At 38.1% G+C, this 14,828-nt stretch overlaps 1 protein-coding gene and 1 long non-coding RNA gene across 2 annotated transcripts; one reads left to right on the top strand and one right to left on the bottom strand.

The window, feature by feature from the left end:
- Positions 1–5,589: 5,589 nt before the first annotated feature.
- LOC140932029 (uncharacterized) lies at positions 5,590–7,606 on the bottom strand. Its single transcript, XM_073381693.1, has 3 exons — positions 7,496–7,606; positions 6,750–7,148; positions 5,590–6,483 (listed from the first exon to the last, which is right to left on the bottom strand). The coding sequence occupies exons 1-3, from the start codon at positions 7,604–7,606 to the stop codon at positions 6,130–6,132; spliced, it is 864 nt and encodes a 287-aa protein (XP_073237794.1). The 3' UTR covers positions 5,590–6,129.
- Positions 7,607–11,710: 4,104 nt separating this feature from the next.
- On the top strand, positions 11,711–13,146 carry LOC140929540 (uncharacterized). Its single transcript, XR_012164739.1, has 2 exons — positions 11,711–11,861; positions 12,400–13,146. It is a non-coding gene; the product is annotated as an uncharacterized lncRNA (long non-coding RNA).
- Positions 13,147–14,828: the final 1,682 nt, after the last annotated feature.

Consider the following 14,828-nt stretch of genomic DNA (forward strand, 5'->3'; position numbering starts at 1 on the left):
CATAAGTTTTGTTGAAAATATACATGGTCGAGTTTGAAATGTGACGCGGTAAGTGGAAAAATGCACCAAGTATTGGCTCAGGCATTCAAGCTTATAAAAAGTAGCAATGTAGGAAAATGTGTCCCGTGTATGTATAGTTTTATTCACAGCGTTGAGTTGAAAATTGTATAGTTCTACTACGTAACTGTAATTTGATGAAGCGAGTTGAAAATACACAGCGAGCAAGGTCAAATAGAAGAGTTGGGTTTAAAAGCTAATGTTGAATTTAAAATTCAAACCATAAATTTTCGTGGGGATCTTACACTATACGGACTGAAAAACACTTTCACAACTTGCAAAGCAGTCACCTTGTGTGGTAGTTCAGAGGTGAAAAGTGAACGAGTATAGAGAATAATATTCAATAACTGAAAAAAATATATCTCATGCCTCTTTGTTTTTCTCACATATCGTATTTGTCCTTGCAAAATCAAAGGCACACTACCTGCATTACTGTGTGAATGTAAATTCTTAACCAACAACAATGCGTGCTGAACTATCGATCGAATTGATCAACTTTATAGATACCTTTATTTTTCCGGGTGAAGAGAATACTATTATAATAGTAGTTGTGAGATAACAATTACTTGAGAAAGTGCCAGATTTATCAGAATTAAATCTATTCAAGAGAGCTTTATAATATGAGCTTACATTGTGTACATATTCACAATTCAGTGATAACATTTAATTTCACTTCGTTTATTGGAATCAGTAAACACCTTAATTGAAAGTTGAAATTCAAATGAGCCAAATAAACAAATTACATCCATTGCTGAAAGCTCTTTACATTAAAGCAGCCTTAACTTTCCTTAGGTTTGCAGCAAAACACTTCTCAATATCTTAACTCTTTGGCGATTGTTTCAGCTCTATGTTGCTATAATACATGTATTATGTTGCATAGCCTGTGAACAGTACAGGCTCTCTGTTTGGGGAAAGTTAAAAAGGGGAAGAGCCAGTAGAGAAACCTATAAGGCTGCTATTTTGCGGCACCCACTGTGCATCAGATTCTGATGCAAGCTCCTAGTGGCGAGAACACTGACAGGTCTTTTGATCTTTAACATGGCTTCTTCTGGCACATCACTGATAAGCTTATTTAACCACAAAAATTAATGACATTAATGACAATCTTGCTGACAGAAGATCAGCAAAGGTTTGTCATAAGGCTCTCCCCTTTCCCTTCCCTCTCCTCCCAACTTTTTTGCCCTTCAACCCAAACAGAAAGCGTGTTCACAGGCTATATGTTGCATATTCCAAACTCTACAAAGAGAAAAAAGAAAGACCGCAACATACAATACGTCTGAAAAGCGACATAAAATCAGTTAAGTTGCAATTTACCAAAATAAACGAAATGCAATAGTGAGAAACAATCCCGCCTTCAACCACCATGATTTTGTTCCTTCTCAAAACCGTTTACATTGTACCTTTGGTTTATGATGCTATGTGCAACATCAGCACACAAAACTGCTGGCAAGACCCTTGATGATTGCTTTGCAAGTTGTGAGAACATCATTTCCATTTCATGGTATGGGAAGTAACTTCCCTCCCCCACCTCCCTCTGTGCACACAACCTACAGATTAGTCACTAATAGACCTTTCCCGCATTACGCTCTATTGAGCGAAAGCAAAGAAATGAGGATGAGGTTCGGGTGGACAATTTCATACAAAGGTCTATCTGCCAGCAGATAACTAACTAATCTGTAGGTTGAGCTGGCAATGTATGATTTCTAAGAACAAACTGTGTATACTGTCTTTGTCCTAATTTTCTTGAAAACACTGTACAGGGCTGTGAACAATTTTTTTCTCTTGAAAGGACATATGTCCCACTAAGACACCATCTTGGTTGGACAAGCAAAGTTTTAGTTGTACATAATGCCAATTACAAGTCCTTATTCTATAGAAAAATTCATTACCTGACTCGTGAATTCCACGTTAAATTGCACGCGAAAACCAATATCTGCGCGATTCGTGCGATATCGGTTTTCTAGTGCAATTTAACGTTGAATTCACGAGTCAGGTAATGGATTTTCCTTGAATCGCATAACTGAATAAAAATCAGAAAAAAAAAAGAAAACGGCAATAATGTTGTTTGTTTTTATCCTGAGTGCGCACTAAAGGAAGCCATTTCAAAGTCAACTGTGAGAACTGTCTTTGCATTAGCGAAGAGGAAGCAAGGTCAGTCGTACACGTTTGACCCTTCGACAACTTTTTTTGTACCTTGTGCTTGTTTTTACATTTGTTTTCAAACTCTTTTACATGTAAACAAGCTTCACACTAATCGTAAGGATAAATAGAGGTATTTCACTGAATTTACAAGCCATTTATCTATAACATCTTTTTTCAAATTGGTCATTTGCTCGAGATGGAAAATAATATACACCTTTTACCTCTTCGGCGGCAAAACTGAAAGAAATGAAGTGTCCAAGCAAAAGCACTGAAAGTTTAACGTCGCGATTGATATATGGTAAGTACCTTGAAATGTTTTAGAAATGCTGTTCAAGTTCAGCTCTGTTTTGTACTTTTCTAAGTATCACGATTCAGGACGATTGCAAGCGGCGTACTCTTTTTCGTGTTTTCACGGAGGGGCCATGTCGTCTTTGAAGGTATTTTTTTCTTCTCCTGTATATGTGACAATCGACCCCAGCACTTCCTCCGTTGTCGCTTCTCCGTTTTGTTTGGTTGAACTTTGGCTTGCCATTTTCTGGGCCATGTTCACAAGATTTTCTTCTTCTCTCGTTGTCGCGAGCGAAATGCCTCTTCGAGAATTTGTAGTTCAGTTCAAAACAAGGAAGAACCTCTGGCTCACTATAAAATTGCTTTTGTTTGTTTTGAACTCTTCAAAAGGTGACAATGGTTTTGAAAACATTTTAAAATGACATTGTAGAAAACCTTTTTAGCAGTTGTTGTTTTAGAATTTGACGATAGTTGTTACCTACATGTAGATGCGAAACAATATTGCTTAGCCTCGTTTTCAACTCGCAATTCCACACTAAATACTTCGCTTCTTTAACCAATCAGAATGCGAGATTTACTCAGTTATGCGATTCTCAGTAGAACCTAGTGTAAGTGAAGAAATATTACCTCAAAATAACAACATCACTGTTTCATGTAAACAAATTTGTCCTGAAGCATTACATTTTTATCAAAAGTTACAGGCAAAAAGGATGAACTTTAGGCCAACAAGTTTTCGAAAACCTCTATTCTTGGCTTGCAACCACGTGACAAGGCGGTCATATTGGTGGTGTGTTGGAGGTCATTACAATAGAATGCTTTTTTTTGGAAGAATTTACATGAAAATAGGGTTTAGTTCCCGGAGGAGAGAAAAACTTTTGTTCTTAACCCTAACACACCACCAATATGGCTGCTGTGACGTCAAGTGCAAACCAGCGATTGTAATCCATTTTAATCTTCTTCAAGTTTGTCTATCTGAGCCTCCTTTTGTGTTTGCTGTCTTGTTTGTACCTTCTTCAACTGTTGTGAGTAGTTATTTTTATGTTTCAGTCAATATGGTGGCGGTTTCATCTGTTTAAATTTTGATAAATTTTGTGCCACACCTCCTTTATATAACATTGATTTCACTGAAAACTTAAAATGATTTAAATAGTTTGAAAACAGGGCAGCTTACCTTTTCTTGCTATCTAATTTTCCAGCAAAATCCTGAGTCTTGGAGTGCTTTAGTAGTACAGTCCTTAGTATACTTCGGTGTTCAAATTCTCAGTCTGCTTGACTGCGTCTCCTGTATCGAAAGGGTTGCCTCTTAAGATCTATCGACAACTGAAGGTTGAACGTTCGATGATAATGTGTTACAATCCTCAGACGTCCTGTGATGCTATCGAGAAGCATAATTATGGACTCAATCTTCTGAGGGAAATCAAACAAGTTGGCGTGATCGAAACGATCGATTTCACACTTTCAAAATGGACGCCAAATCGGAACCTGAAAGAGCATGTGCAAAGCGAATACCCGCTGACCAGTTGCTTTGCTGTATTGTTTCATTTCCAGGCCTCATTCGAACGTATAACCCCCAGGTTTTTTCTTCCTTTTTCTTCTCCTTACAGAGGCGATACCCGGGAAGCAATAAAGGCAGTTCAAAAAACAATGTAGTATTTGTAGAAAGTTAGTCAATACTCCGTTGAAATTAAGTAGCCATAGTTTTTCGAGAATGCCGTCTGTCGTTCATCGTAACTGAGGAAATAGTTATCACGCATGTTCCCTCTGTTTTGAATTTGTTTTCGTTCAACTGGTTGTGACAAAGACACTGTATTATTTTTCAAGAGTAAGTGACAGGCCATTTATGTTAAGTTAACACTGCCTTCCATGCCAGTCACCCGAACAGAATTACACGATCTCCAAAAACAACAAGCCAACGATTCTCAACGTTAGCGGCGTGAAAACTACTTCGGTCATGCTAAAAACAACAAAGAAAACAGATCCTGCTACCGGAGTGCACGTGGCAACCTTACAGTTACTCAACTTTCATATCTCGCGTAAGAGAATGAGCGTAAAGTTGTTGCAACTTTATGTTACCTTCATTCAACCTTTAAGCCAAGTGCGTAAATCTTTACCAACCTCGGCGTACCTTGGAAAGTTTGCGTAAATGAGTTAGTTGTGTTTTTATTAGGTAAAGTTTAATTTTTCCTAAATTTCAGTTTTCATGCCATTTTACCTCACTGTCGAAAGTCGACATAGCTTTGGCTAACTGATATCGTTAAGAATCAGAGCTCGTATATTTCTTGACACACCGCAGAAGACGTGTCCGGGCCACGATTTGTCCTGATTTTTCACGACAGAGGTATCGGGGACACGGACACTCTCTGAAACGCCGCGTTTCATGACACCTCGCGTGTCGGTATACGATTTGCTAAGTGCCATGGGAGTATCGTGGCCCTGTAAATTCCACTAAATTACTTATTTCACGCAGTGTCAGTGGGGTAAACATGATCCGGACGACGAAATGTAGCCAAGTAGATAACGTGTGGTTAATTGTGGTAGTATTCTAGTTTATTGTTTTTGTAGTTTTGCTAGTGCTAAGAGAGTCATTGCTCTTCTAATCCCTGTCACGATCGATCGCAGTGCACATCGCACGCAAGTATTCCTTTTGAAACTTACGCATTGAGCGGAGAAATTATTGTATTCTAATAAAAATATATAGTTAAAACAGGAGTTTACTGTATGTTTAGTGTTAGATAAATACGAATTTTTTTTTTATATTTAAAACAGGCCAAAAGTAACCTCACACGAAAATGTTAAAACATGCACAATAAAAGCCGCTTGTCGACATGCTCGTTTTCTGTATCTCGCCCGTACAAAGTGGAGCGGGATGAGCGCGCACGATGGACTCCTTTTTCCCCACAATTATTCTGTTCTAGGTAGTTGTTGGGAAAATAAACCTCCAGCTTAGCTGAATTGAAGATACTAAGGCTAATTTTAAAAACTACCCTATCTAGCTTTTCATTCGGTCGGTGTTGAACTAATTTACGAAAACAAAAACAAAACAAACAAAACAGAGGTAGGTAAAGATCGATTTATTTGTGAGAATTGCTATTCGATTGAGGATTTAATTAGGTTTTAAAAAGTTTTTTTCACATGAGGACTCTGTGGAATCAAATTTTTTAGGAAGTTTTTCTATTTTCTGACTCTTTAAGCAATAAGCTTTTCTCGTGTTTGCATAGCGTGATATAAACACGAGAGGGTGTGGCGAGAATTGACAAATATCATGACAAATTCTATGTTACTAGCGCTGATTAAAAGAGAAATTTTTACTAGTCGACAAGTATTGTGCACGAAATTGTTTTAACTAAATGCAGTACCCGTAATCACTTTTTGTTGCTCAAATAAATGCGTTATTAGAATACACCTTATCTCGCTTAAAAATGTCACCGTAAGCAAAATTGGAAAAGCTGAAAAAATAAAAATAAAGGAGGTCGATAAAGGTTTATTCATAGTTATTTTCCTGCACATAACAATTTTTCAAAAATAATAATATACTGATCTAGATTCATTACATGGCACTCATCTGATCTAAACGGAGAAAATATTTGCTTCTTGTATTTACTCTCGTGTACGCAAAGCAGTTTGCAGATCCAACGCTGATTTCTAGGATTGTGGCCTAGATACTTCTTCAATCATTATACGAGACACGAAGACCCACCCAGTGTAAGCATCACCCAAGTTCCAGCTGGCACACTGTCCTACCCATAATTCTACCCTAACCGTCCCTTTGGGAATGTTTTCGCAGTAGCCCTCAAATGACCGATGGTGATGAAGGTTTGGAAGACTCCCAGGCCAATCACTGTAGACTGCAGCCTCGATTGTCATTGGACCAGTGCATTCGTTTCCATTGAATCTGAAATACCATCGATTACACTTCTGATCACTACGCATTCTTATATTTCCCTGGAATGAGACTTTTAGAGCTGTATTGGACTTCAATTTATTGAACGTACAGTCCTGAAATAAAGCCAAAATTCATGCATAATTTTTTTATCATTTTTTAAAGTTTAAAAGTTTAATTTTTTGTAATAAAAGATCATTATCCAGCAGTAGAAGGAATTAAATTACCAGCTTTGACAGCTGACAGTGGTACGAAGATTTATCTTCCTACAGCTGTAAAATTTCATTGAAACAAACCTTTGAAAAAAAAATTACACTGAAATCTTTGTCTTCCTGCATATAGACTCATACTATGTTTCTCACTCAGCACCAGTCTTGTTTACCTTAATCTTTCCGGTGTCAGTATCGCTTGGTGATTTCCACACACATTGTTTCCAGTTGGTTTGTGGTACTACACTTGCTTGACTTGCTTTGGCGCTTTCTCCTTTCTCTCCTTTGTCTCCTTTTCTTCCTCGATTTCCCACAATGCCTGGTTCTCCTTTCATTCCCACAAGTCCTGGGTCACCCTTTATTCCTGTGATTCCTGGTGGTCCGCTCTTTCCAGAAGGCCCTTCGCGCCCTCTGTCTCCTCGTGGACCCGGCGTCCCTTGTGATCCTTTAGCACCAGTTTGTCCTTTTGCACCTTTTCTTCCCTGGGGCCCCTGCGGCCCAGGCACGCCCGACACTCCCGGCATGCCATTAGATCCTGGAATGCCGGGGAAACCATGACCCAGTATAGATTTCTGAAAGTAAAGATGACCTAGATTAACATTATTCGTGAGAATGAGCTATTTCGTTCCTTTTAACGCTAAAGGTCACACACCCACCGCTTCAGTTCTTCGTTGTTTTTATTGAAAAAAAATGCCGTTTGAATTCCTAAAGGAAGTCAGTTAAGCTGGGACCAAAAGGTTGACACTGACAAATTAAACTGTGCAAACTGCATTACATTTCATGTATCTTTGTGGTTTATATGATACAATAAAGATGTGCAAGTGAAAAAGCCTCAATTTGAATGCTAGCAATGAGTCGCGTGACGGCGTTCGTTTTAGTGACCTTTTTTTCGAAAGGTAAAATAGTTCTCTCCTCTTACCTCACATAAATCTTTTAACTTTGCGGTGTTTTGTTGCCGTGGTGAGGTGGTTGTCTCAAGTGAACCGCAAGGAATACATAGAATCAGGAAAACAGCCAAGTACTGAACCATGGTGAGAGGTGAACCAGAACACTGCGAACTGAAATCAGTGCTACGTGTTCTTCAGTTTTATAGCGTTTGTCCTAAGGTTAATCTTCGCTTCCCTTTTAGAGTTTGTTTTTGTTTCTTTTGTTTTTGCTTCGTTAATCTTTTCAGCCTCTTATTCTGTGTTACATGTAGGTGCAAAAGAGCAGAGTAATGAAATTACACGAACAAAAGACAGATGTTATATTATGTTTTTTGTTTTCATACTTTTGATTATTGTGTTGTTTTAGGTGCCCTGTTTCGTTGTTCCTTTTAAACGTTGGCTTTTCTTAAGTATAAAAGTACAACTTTGCTCTAACATTAGCACAGCAAGCCCAAACTTGTCTGTTTTCCTTGGGTAGCCTTCAAATTGTGTTATCTTAAATACGCGTACATGCACGCATACATGGAACTGATTGAGAACAAGGAGACTCTTAACAGCATTGTAATTTTATCTCTTACGAAAATTGTAGCGCTTCTCTGACAGTTTCAGGTTTAGCGGTCGCTTGCTGGGCAAACCAGAATATAAAAACTCACTGATTCGTACACACTGAAAATAGTGCTTAACGTATTTTTAGTTTCCGTTGTCTTCATAATTTTTGCATGCTAAGACAAGCTTTTAAGCATAAAAGAGCTGTTTACTAAATTCTCATTAAGAGCTTTTTATTAACAATTGGTTTTCACGTTTAGTTTAGCAAGTCGAAACGTGTCCTTTGTTTCCATATGTTGATAAGAGACATTTACAGATCTGGACCTTTCGAACAAGTGCCCTTTCTAAGTGAGTCATGTTGAGTACGGAAAAAAAAAAACACTGAATTATGGTAAAGCCCCAGCCTAAGAACAACCCCATTTAATGGGGCTATTTCACACTATTTTCTATTTTCTTAAAACACTTATCATTTTTTTTTCGCATTAAACTGAATTCTAAATGCAATGGTCCAGTTTTGTTATTTAAGACTATCTGCAATAGATGGTCGACAAAGATGGACATAGATTGAAGGTTGAATAGTTGGGCCAACTTTTTAGAGGTTAATGCCACGCTGGCAAAAATCATCAAAAAAGTTATTATCGGGCTAGTACTCCCTGATGGGTATGGGTAAAGGCACCAAGTAATGCCTTCACCACAAAATGGAGCTTTAAAACGGCAATATCCTATCAATATCCTAGCTATAGATGACAAAGTAATCAGCATTTGTTTTCTCTTTGGTAGGATCTTTTTCCTTTTCTTAATTAGCTCTTCCTTTTTTCTGGTATTTCTTCTTGCAATGGATAGAGTGATTTACTTAACCCGTGAAACAGATACAAACAACTAATAGAAAGCAGCATGCAACAAGTAAATAAAAGAAGACAAGAAAATCAGTGCATAATAGTGCGTAGTAGTATTCTTTCTTTTTCAGGGCTTAAGTAAAATCAGTCGACTTGCTTAAAGACGGTCACGTAGTGTTACCTCAGTGGTAGTGATATCAATCAGCAGTTATAAGCCTTTTCCTTTGTTTGGACGAGTGAGAGATTCAAATACTTCAAACATTTAGCTTTAGTAAGCTTTTCTTTAAGTAGGATTTTGTTAAGTATTGTTGTTTTCAAGTGAAGGCTAATACCATTTTTATATTTTAAGCAGATTACTTGAGATTTATGATAAGTCTAATTTCTTTTTTCGGAACCTTAGACAGTTGTACATCGTGTACAGAACTAAGTTCTCGCGATCCCCAAAGATAACTGAATGATCCCCTTGTTTCCTCTACCTTAATTGTGTGATTCCCCCAAAATCCTCTGAATCACCGCAGGCGATAAATACTGTTATATACAGCATTATTAGGGAGCTTAAAAAACGATGACGGCAACGAGAATGGCAAAAAGCAATAGGTTTGGGTTGGCAAAACAACAACTTTTTTCGTGTATCACGCTTTTTTTGTACATTTCTTTGCCGTCACTGCATGACTACAACGTGATTGTCCCTAATTTCACGTTTTCTGGGGGACGTGAACACAAAACGAAAACTTCCTTTTTCTTTTCCTGGACTTTGATACTCTCAGTTTTATAATTCAACTACAAAAAAAAAAAAAAAATTGCCAACAATTGACAAATTAAACGAGATGGAAAAAGCGCGATAAAGTTTGAGGCAATGCGAAGTCACTTTTTTTAAGTGACTTTTTCGTAGCCCTCTTTTTCTGTCGCACTTTGTAATAATCGTCCCACTTTGTACTGATACCTGTCGCACTTTGTAATAAAATTGTCGCACTTTGTAATAAGCTTGAAACGTATGGCAGTTGGAGAAGTAAACCCAGTAATAAATATCATTATCAGAAGGGTCTGATGCGAGATTTCTTTAAACTGAAGAAAATTATTACATTAACAAGGATCGGACCCTAAACAAGTTCGCCAAGATTAATGGCGGTTTTCTGCCTATGTTTGTTCTATTCTATTTAGGGTGGTATGTATGTCTTTCAACTATTCGATTCTTACTCCGCCAGTGGTTCTGCCCTCCTCTGGGTGGCGCTATACCAAAGCATCGCTATTGGTTGGATATACGGTAAGAAAAATGCCATATGAAATAAAACAACCCGGGTTTTGTTTGTGTTATTGACAAGTGAAGAGGTCCACATCGTCCATCCATAGCAAAAAATAAAATAGGGTCTGATGTCCATCAAACATGACCCGAAATAAGACTGGTCAGTCGATGTATTTCTTTGCCACAGGAATTTTTTCTTATGGACACAAACAAGGCAAGATAGCTCCATCTTGCCTACTCACGTAGCTATAATAAACAGCACTACATCTGCTTCAGTTTGGCTCGTTTGCACTTCCTTCAAAATGGTTGAGAATTCAATTTGATTCAACTTGTTTCTTAAAAAGAGATAGTTTCTTCACCATTGTTTTATGGATTTAAAACACGCTCGTGAGAGACCTGATCAAGCTTCGCCTACTATACTTTTCCTTCTTTATGCCCGGTTTGTTACATAATCTTATTATGCCCCACACCCTAAGAGTGTCATTACTGTTAACCTATAAAAGGAAGGGATAATGTCTTTGATTTGTTAAGTTGTGACTCGTTTTATATATATCATCATTCAGGTGGAAAGCGCTTCTATGACGACATGGAGAAAATGATTGGATTTTGTATCAATCCCTGGTGCCGCTGGTGTTGGATGTTGATGACACCTGCCTTTTGCTTGGTGTGGAAACGAATTTAAGGTTATTCCTTAGCACTGCATTGCGCGTCGTTACTGTGCACAATTTTCACGAGTAATAGCCCGCGCACATTAAAACATGGCGGCTTTTGCCTCAAGGCTGGAACTCCCAGAGGTGTGCACGGTAAATCGTCATCTTCTTTTAAACGAGTATGGTGACCTACACTTTTTGTCTTTTTAAAAATGGCATTAAATTTCTTCTCTAGAATAAATACACACTGTAGACTTATTCCTAGTGTAGAAAAAAGGGGAATCGTCGGAAATTAGTTTGTTCATAGCATGTACTCGTAAATATAATCACATGTAATGAATTATTGCGTATATACAAGTTGCTGCTGCTCCTTAAATAGTATGAGGACCCCACAGTTTTATTTCAAATTTGAAGTTTCTTCAACATAAACAACCAGTTGGTAACGTTTTACAAAAATGTGACAGGAATGACCTCAGTAAATTTATGAAATTACTACAGAATCACGTCTAGATTTTTCCCTTTTCTAATTTTAAGGCCTTTTTGAATACTGCTATTCCACTCACCACCACGGAAGTGTGTAATCAGGCCTCGAAAAAAAAAATTGAATTTTTGCTTCTCGTTTGGTAAGCAGCTCGCAAATTTTCCTGCCTGGGCCTTTTTGTTGCTCGTCTTAGTTAATGATGTAGTTAGAAGATGACTTGTTGGGACCTTTGCCCATTGTGCAAATGAGCTTAAAAAGTTACTTGACCAGAGAAAATCTACTTGTCCCGGGCTACTGGAGGGAACGTTTTTCAAGGCCTGTGTAGTATACCTCACTTATTTGTTGTTTAGTGAGTCGTGGAACATACTTGCTTAGGTTAACATTTGATGTCAAGCGCTATTCCGTAGGTTGAAGTGACTACATTTTTTCCCAACAGGCGGTCTTCATTTTAGTCTCGTAACATACTCGTCACTCAAATATGACGACTATGATTATCCAGACTGGGGACAAGCCATTGGTTGGATCATGGCCCTTTCATCAATCGCCTGTATACCATTTGTCATGCTGTACAAGTTAGTCACTACACCGGGTTCTTTTAAGGAGGTAATTATAATCAAATATTTTGATAATTATGGATACAACGGATCATTATACGTCTCTGGGAGACTGCCCATCACTTCTCCCCTAAGCCAACATTTTGCCCAAAGTGAGAAGTAAGTGTTAGTGTTCACTAAGGGGAGGGGTAGGCGGGCAATTTCTTACCAGTGGCCATATGGCATTTTAATGCTACAAAACGTAAAAAATTTCGGTCAGCTTTAAAAAGTAGTACTTTACCTGCAAAAATCAGTAAAAATATTATTGTTAGCGCTCCCTCGAAGTTTGTTTGATACCTTTTTCATAATTCTACAAAGGTATTTTGTCTGTGAAAAAGGTACTAATTCGTAACCTCAGCTAAAACAGCAATATCCTAGTGACTCCATTAACGATATTTTGATGAGAAGAATGACGACCTTCCCGTCCAGGTTCAGTCGGTTCTCACTAGGGTAGGTTATACAGGATCACTAAAAAGAGCTATGAATTGATGTTGCTTTTACGGAGTTAATATTTGTACATTTGTATTTCTTGTTTTTTTTTTCACCAGCGTTGGACCACATTGACCACTCCTATTTTTAAGCATCAATCGCCAGGTGCACAACAGATGGATTCCCTGGAGACTTACAAATCCTATGACAAGAACGGTCTGTAAAGATTCTTCAGAGCATTGAAAAGGCATCGTGTGTGGTCTCTATGGGCCCCAGTCAAACGAGTATCTAGCATAATGAAATTACTATAACTATCACCATATTTAGCAATTATTGAATTCGGCTTTCGTATGTTATGAAGAATTATGCAGATAGAGGAGAATGTTGCCTAAAATGTTTATCCGCCGATGGTTTTATTATTGACTGATACAAAATATATGTTTAAGTTCTTAACGTGCTAACCTCCTCCTAGACTTTCTTCGGAACTTTGGCTTCTTTTCGGCACGGTTTCAGGATTTGAGCAGATTTTTTTCATTATAGATACTCCTCAAAAACTAGATAACATCCATCCAGCAATATTGTTGTGTATTCTTGCATTTCTTCCGTTCAGTTGTAGTCAGAAATTCAGCTATTTCTTCTATTTCTAGATAGCCGTGAACGCCTGTTTGTTAGTTCACTCTTGGCCGCGCCATGCAGTCTCGTTTCAAATCAAACATACCATCGAATCGATGGCATACTGCTCGCATCTTCCAAATTTGGTCAGGGCTGGTTGGTTATGAAGAATTAGCCGAGGAATTGGAACCAATCAGAGACGGCGAAATATTTTGGAATGAATAATAAATAAACATATTCAATAACCTGCAGTACGGAACCCGGGGTTCGTTTCCTAAAATGCCTGTCGACGTTTGGTCCCGTTACCGTATTGTAAATATAAAATGCAAAGAATCTTTATGCGGTTACTTGCCCAACTTTGTCTTATTATTCTCTAGCACATTACTGAAAAACTCAGCGTGAACACCAGAAATATTTATGGAATGTTATTGTGTTGCAAGAAATAAGCCAATAAGTTGAGAGATAACTAAACCGCAAACAGCAACAGTAATACATGTAAGTTTGTGGTTTTGATGTTTGCTTGCGTATCCTGAACTTTATTGTGATTGGCCAGTACACAATCAACATTTCTGACATTTTTCAGGTGTTCACGGTTTTCTGAGTTTGACAGAAAAACTTTCATCTTTGAACGTCATGTTTGCAAACTAAATTTTTCGAAAAGGCTGGTAACGTTTTCGGACCTATCCCTCACAAACCAATCGATTTTGTCTCATTTGATGATAGTTTTATTGCATTGCGCTGAAAACCAGTTACGTGTGGAATATAGGTGTAAACATGGCAAGCTTAAAACAGCTTCCCGGCGTTGTTGATGGGCAGGACCTCACAAAGGAGTGAAATTTCTTCTTTACGTAAGAATAGCTGTAAAAAGTATTCAAATGCTAACACCGTTTCCCACTCAAAGCGGCGCTTAACGATCACTTTCGATGATGGACGTGTATAAGGTTGTACGTTTGCTATGGGAACAGCATCACTTTAGCACGTCTAAAATGGCGTTTCCCAACCACGCCTTTGCCGTTCGAAAATATAGACAATTACGACGTTCACACCACGAAGATCAAAGTGTTGAATATACCGGCGAAAAATTTGACCTAGATTTTGGTTAATGCACGAATTTTTCCACCGGTCATAAACTGGTTCGGTGACTGTGTGAACATAGCTTTATATCCGTTCATGGAGTGTGATTGTATTAACAGTCCCCTCCCCCAATAATGTTACTTTTCTTACCGAACAGCATCCCTTCCAATTGATACGGGAGGGTAAGGATGAGGAGGCCAATCAGTTTAATCATAGTCATTATGATCTTAACATGAAGGTGTTAAGACCCTGCGCTGCCGCTCAAACCTGTCATTTCCCGACCAGCAAGGCCAAAGCATTTTCCAACTGAGCTAATCCGGGGGCAGCTAAAAAAACTCCCAAGAACAAGGAAAGACTTGACACATTTCTGTTGTGGTTTTCTTCGATTTTAAATTTCCACCTTTATCTTTCGTCTTCATTCTTAAAAACATGGTAAACTTAAATCCTTAAAATAGAATATTGTCCACCGAGACTTCTATGTGTAACCCTTGTCAGAACTAATTAATGTAAACAAAAAGGGCCAGTCAAAAGAACCGTTAGATGGCAATGATATCAAATTTTACTGTGAAATATCTTTGCCTCTGCAAAAACGTTGAAAGTAATAACCGTCTGCGAGGCCGTCAATCCGTGGCCTTAGTTTATAATCAGGGTATTATAGTCTATTACTGTGCAATATAATTGTAATTTCCCAAATATGAATAAGTTTGAGATGTCATAACAGCAACGTGAACGTTTAAAGAGTAATAAACATAACAATACTCCTTTTTGCGCGTATCGCCCTTTTTATCTTATTTGTTTGTTGTCACAGCTTCTTCCCTAAGCTCTTTCTTTTCCTTTCTTTTCGTCGAGTAGACCCTAGTCT

This window comes from Porites lutea, chromosome 3, assembly GCF_958299795.1.
Source record: "Porites lutea chromosome 3, jaPorLute2.1, whole genome shotgun sequence".
NCBI classification, from domain to species: Eukaryota; Metazoa; Cnidaria; class Anthozoa; order Scleractinia; family Poritidae; genus Porites; species Porites lutea.

Coding starts and splice junctions, on each gene's coding strand:
- LOC140932029 (XM_073381693.1), bottom strand. CDS start 7,606: ATGGTTCAGTACTTGGCTGTTTTCCTGATTCTATGTATTCCTTGCGGT. Junction 7,149..7,495: donor AGTTAAAAGATTTATGTGAG/GTAAGAGGAGAG, acceptor CTTTACTTTCAG/AAATCTATACTGGGTCATGG. Junction 6,484..6,749: donor CTGACACCGGAAAGATTAAG/GTAAACAAGACT, acceptor GCTTTATTTCAG/GACTGTACGTTCAATAAATT.